The 5,062-nt window shown below is 32.3% G+C and overlaps 1 protein-coding gene across 1 annotated transcript in view; it reads right to left on the bottom strand.

Moving 5' to 3' along the window:
• Positions 1-5,062, bottom strand: part of NIPA2 (NIPA magnesium transporter 2) — a 42,527-nt gene that overhangs the window by 29,523 nt on the left and 7,942 nt on the right. Inside the window, exons 3-4 of the mRNA XM_007956735.2 lie at positions 1,360-1,450; positions 131-291 (exon numbers count right to left, since the gene is read on the bottom strand). Of these exons, the coding sequence (XP_007954926.1) occupies positions 131-291; positions 1,360-1,450 (252 nt within the window). The remainder of the gene's footprint in view (positions 1-130; positions 292-1,359; positions 1,451-5,062) is intronic.

Here is a 5,062-nt window from a genome sequence, read left to right as displayed (position 1 = left end):
CTCTGTAAATCTTCACCCAAATCACAATAATAATAATAATGTATCACACACACACACACACACACACAAATAAATAAATATTAAATTAAAAAGTAAAATACAATAAGGCAAAGCTTTTTTATTTTCTTACCTGGATTACCTAGTTTGTGAGACATTTCATTTAAGGTCTCTATCTCCTCTTCTTTCGGAGCATGAATGACCATAACTGTAGATCCTAAAATACTTAGCAGACACCCAATTTTCCCATGAAGATTAAGTCTTTCATTCAGAAAGTATGAAGAGAGAATAGCGCTAAAAAGGGTATCAAGGGAAAAAAAAAAAAAAGGTTAAGAACACAATCAGCTAGTTTTCTCCTTTCTGAACATCAACACAACATGGAGTTTAAAATCTTGAACCCAAACTAGAATACTGTGAGAGTATAAAGTAAGGAAAATGCACATGCAATCACAAAATAAAAATTTATAGGAAATCACCTGCTTCATCATACACAAAATGAGTATTATTTATCTTCTTTCTACTGTAAGAAGTCAATATGAAAATTACAATAAAAGGAACTATAGTTTGTACAATTTTATATACTAATTAGGAATGTGCCTTCAAACAAATGCTTAAAATAAGCTCAACTTTAATGATGGTTGATGTATCCTTCTTATTTATTCATTTGATTCTATTTAGTTTTCCTATTATCAAGTTTTAGTACTTTATAGCTAGTATTTTCCACATCTAAAAAGATAAATACAAGCCTATAAGTGTAATTATATAAAATACAGAAAATTAAGGATAAAGACATGTACCATAACCATTTCTATATAGCATCTTGAGGAAAAAAAAAGGGGGGGGGGAATAAAAATTCCTATCAATTGTGGGAATAGAAACCAAGATCCAGATTTTAATTTGTGTTTAGTTGCTTGAGTTAACTATTAAAATTAACAAAAATAGGGTAAGTCTAAACAGTTGCTTCCAAACAAGTACACAAAGACCAGTCTTTCAGAGGTACACAACCTGATGTCCAGTCAATGACTGTAAACAGAAATGTATTCTTCAGCAACCAACACCTGACAAAGTGAATTAGGTGTCAAATAGTAAATTGTGTGACAAGTGCAACTCAGTACTTAAAAAACTGAAATAAAACTAGAATTAGTGCTAGTTTTGAACGTAAGCAAGGCAAAACATAAAATAATTTTCTCCCACTAATCAGAAGGCATGTTTATTATGCACAGAGGATGTTTCAAAAGCACATAGTGTAAAAAGAACTCAATGTAGTTTAAATGTAAGTATGCTGATCTGATAATGTAAATGTAAATTAGATAGCATTGCCAATTTTACTATTGTTGTGACATACGAAACTAGGATGCTTACCTCACTAGGACGCTGAGAGCTCCTAACGGAGTCACTAATGTAGCTGGTGCAAATGCATATGCAGCAAAGTTGGCCACCTCACCAGCTCCCACTTGGAGATGGATAACAAAAGAAAAACTCTCAAATAGGAATATATAGCTCACATTGTAAATGCCTGACTTTTACCCAATATGTACATATCATTTCAACTGTATCTAGTAATTGTTTATTTTCTCCCACCTATTGAAAAGCATAAAGGCTGCCCTGTAAATTATTAGAAAAGCATTACAATAAACTAGAACAAAACAAATGTATAATTTTAAATGAAGCAATACAATTTATGCTTATGCTTATGCTTTTTAATAAAAACTTTAGTAGACATTTATATTCTTTGACAATAAACACAAATCAATGAAAAGAAGCCAAAACCAAGATTTCTTCAAGTCGTCTTTACTAGGTCCTCTTTTTATTAAGAACAAATTCATATTCAAAGCATATCCTAGGCAATCTATTATGTGCCAGGCCCTGTTTTAGAATCAGGAAACACATCAGGAGCAAAACAAGGAAACCACTCTCAAAAAACTTACATTTTTGTGAGGGAAAACCCAATTACCCATTAGTCAATTCTGACTCAAGACAACCCTATAAAAACAAAGTAGAACTGCCCTGCACCACTGGGTTTCCTTACAGAAGCAGACTGCCACATCTTTCTTCCGTGGAGCAGCTGGTAAGTTCAAACTACCCACCTATTGGTAGCAGCTGAATGCTTAACCACTGTGCCACCAGGGGTACTTTTGTAAGGGAAGACAGATAAAATCTGTATGTGAAGTGGTCAAGAAGGCTATGAAGAAAAAATGGCAAGAGAAAGGAATGATGGTAAGGAGAGAAGGTATGTTACTTTATATCATGTGGTTTAGGTAAGGGCTGATAGGGTAACTTTTGAACAGTCTGAAATGGAATGTGAGAGTTTATCATGCAACTATCTAGAGAAAAAACATTCCAAGCAAGGGGAAAAACAGGTACAAAAATCCCTGACTCAAGAAAAGGTTTGGCATGTTGAAAAGCAAGGAAGTGGGCTCCAGCAGAGTAAGCAAGGGGGTGAGGAACTGGTCAGTCAGAGAGATAGCCAGGGCCATACACATCACACAAGACCTGAGCTGAAGTCACTGGAGAATTTTACATAAGGAAGGACATGATCTGATAAAGGAGTCACTCTTTTCCAAAGATGTTATTCAAATTTTCACTTCCACTAGCAGTAGATGACTGCTCCCTTTGATTCACACTCAATAATACTTGATATTGTCAGAGTTAAAAACTTGCTAATCTGTTAGGGATATGAAATTATTTTACTATGCTTCCATTTTGCATTTCCCTCTTCCATTTCACTGGCTTCATGACTTATTTTTTACTTAATAGTTACTCAAGTTTTCCAATTGTCTGTTAGGTTATTTATTTTCTTAGTGATTTGAGACCATTCTTTATGTATTTTTGAAATAAATTTTTGTTGATTAAACACATCACAAATACTTTTCACACTGTGATTTGTCTTTTCATTCTCTTAATATACTCTTTTCAACAAAAGAAGTTCTTTATTTTAAATTGTTGTCAAATCATTTTCTTTTATGGTCACTGCTTCATACAACTCGCTTACAAAATCTTTCCCTAAATTCCTTTTTATCCCTAAATTCTTGTGTTCTGTCTTTGACATTCAGACCTATGAGCACCTGGAGTTGATATTTCATGTCCAGAGTAAGGCAGAAACTCAATTTTTTTTCCCTCCTGGATACTCAATTTTTAGAGCAATATTTATTGAAAAGTGTGTATCTTTACTTCTCTTCAATACTCCCTTTTGTCATTAGTATACTGTGTGTGCGTCTATTTCAGGGCTTCCATGCATAGACTATTCCATTGGTCTATCTTAGTATAATACTACACTGACTTGATTACTTTAACTTTATACTAAATCTTAATATCTTTCACCTCTTTGTCTTAAGAGTTATCTTTGCTCTCAGTGGACTTGTGTATTTCCATATAAATTTTAAAATCAACTTTCATGTACCACAAAAAAACCTAGTTTTTGTGGGAATAGAAACCAAGATCCAGATTTTAATTTGTGTTTAGTTGCTTGAGTTAACTATTAAAATTAACAAAAATAGGGTAAGTCTAAACAGTTGCTTCCAAACAAGTACACCAGGATAGCACTTTAATTGTAAATAATTCCGGAAGAAAAAGCTTCAGAATACTGAGCCTTTCAATATGTCAACACAGTATATTCCTCTACTTATTTTTTAATACCATATGCAGATGGTACCATTTAAACATTTCATTATTGCTGATATACAGAAATACAAGTAACTCTTACATACTGAATTTGCATCCAGAAACCTTACTTCTATAATTTATCTGTATATTCCTTCAGAAATTTTATAGCCACAAGAACATAATCAGCAACAACAGTTTTTGTATCTTCCTTCCCAATCTTAGCTTTTCTGTTTTCTTGTCTTACAGCATTGGCTAGACATGACAGTAAAATGCTGGGGGGAAAATGAGAGCCCATTTGCTTTCCTTGTTCCCAGTCTCAAAAAGAAAGCTTTCAATGTTTTTCCCCTTAAGCAAGGTGTCTAGTGTGTTTGTTTTAGACTTCTTTGTTTGTTTGAAACATTCTGTGTGTACTAAGGAGATTAATTTAAATTACTAATTTGCAATGGTTTCTCTTTTTATTCCTGAATAGTTTCTGAATTTTACGGAAATTATCACATACTTATTTTCCTATCATTTGTTCACATGGTAAATTACAGTGATTGGTTTTCTAAAGTTATGCTTTTGTATTCCTACAATAAATCTAACTTGATCACGTATTATTATTATTAGGATTTTTACGTTAAGATTTTTCATAAGAGAGATTGGGACTGTAGTTTTCCTTTTTTATTCTTAGATTATACATCCTAGCCCTTTAAAATGAGTAGAAGAATGTATACACCTGTCCTATTATTAGGACATTTCTCATGACTGAAATTATATCTTCTTTAAATAACTGTAGAACTTACCAGTGAAATGATATGGATCCAGAGTTTTATATATCCAAAGGTTTTTAAAATATAGATTCAATTATTTTAAGCTAAGAGTATTTTAGTTTTCTATTTCTTATGCCCATTTTGATGTTTTCTTTTTCTAGAAATTTGTCTATTTAAGTTTTCCTACTTACTAGAATAGCTCAGTACATCTTATTAGTAGCTACAGAATACCTAATAGTTATTTCACCTTCTCTTTTTCTGATCAGTTTCATTTGATCAAAGACTGAAATGGTGGCTGTAATGAATTTCTATTTAATTAGTTTTAGCTCTTCCTATTATTTACTTCCTTCTATAGTTTTGGACTTTTTCCTAATTTTTGCCATTCTTTTTCAAAATTTTTTTTTAATTAGATGTCTCATCCTTCTTATTTTCAATTACATGTATTTAAACCTATATATTTTACTAAGTACTTAGATATATTTCACAAACTAAGATATGTTGCACCTGACATTAACGTATTATTTTTTATAATGTAAATATGCTTAAAAAATCTCTGTATTTCTATTCTGACTTCTTTAAATGATAGGTTATATAAAAGAATATTTCTTAATTCCACACGTTGTTGTTGTTGTTGTTATGTGCCGTCGAGTCGGCCCCGACTCATAGCGACCCCTCCTTGGGTTTCCGAGGCAGTATCACTACGGAAGTAG

Source organism: Orycteropus afer, unplaced genomic scaffold (assembly GCF_000298275.1).
Source record: "Orycteropus afer afer isolate SDZICR_OR568_19922 unplaced genomic scaffold, OryAfe1.0 scaffold00656, whole genome shotgun sequence".
Lineage (NCBI taxonomy): Eukaryota > Metazoa > Chordata > Mammalia > Tubulidentata > Orycteropodidae > Orycteropus > Orycteropus afer.
Note: the sequence above shows the minus strand (reverse complement) of the source record. Positions and strands in the feature narration are given on the sequence as shown.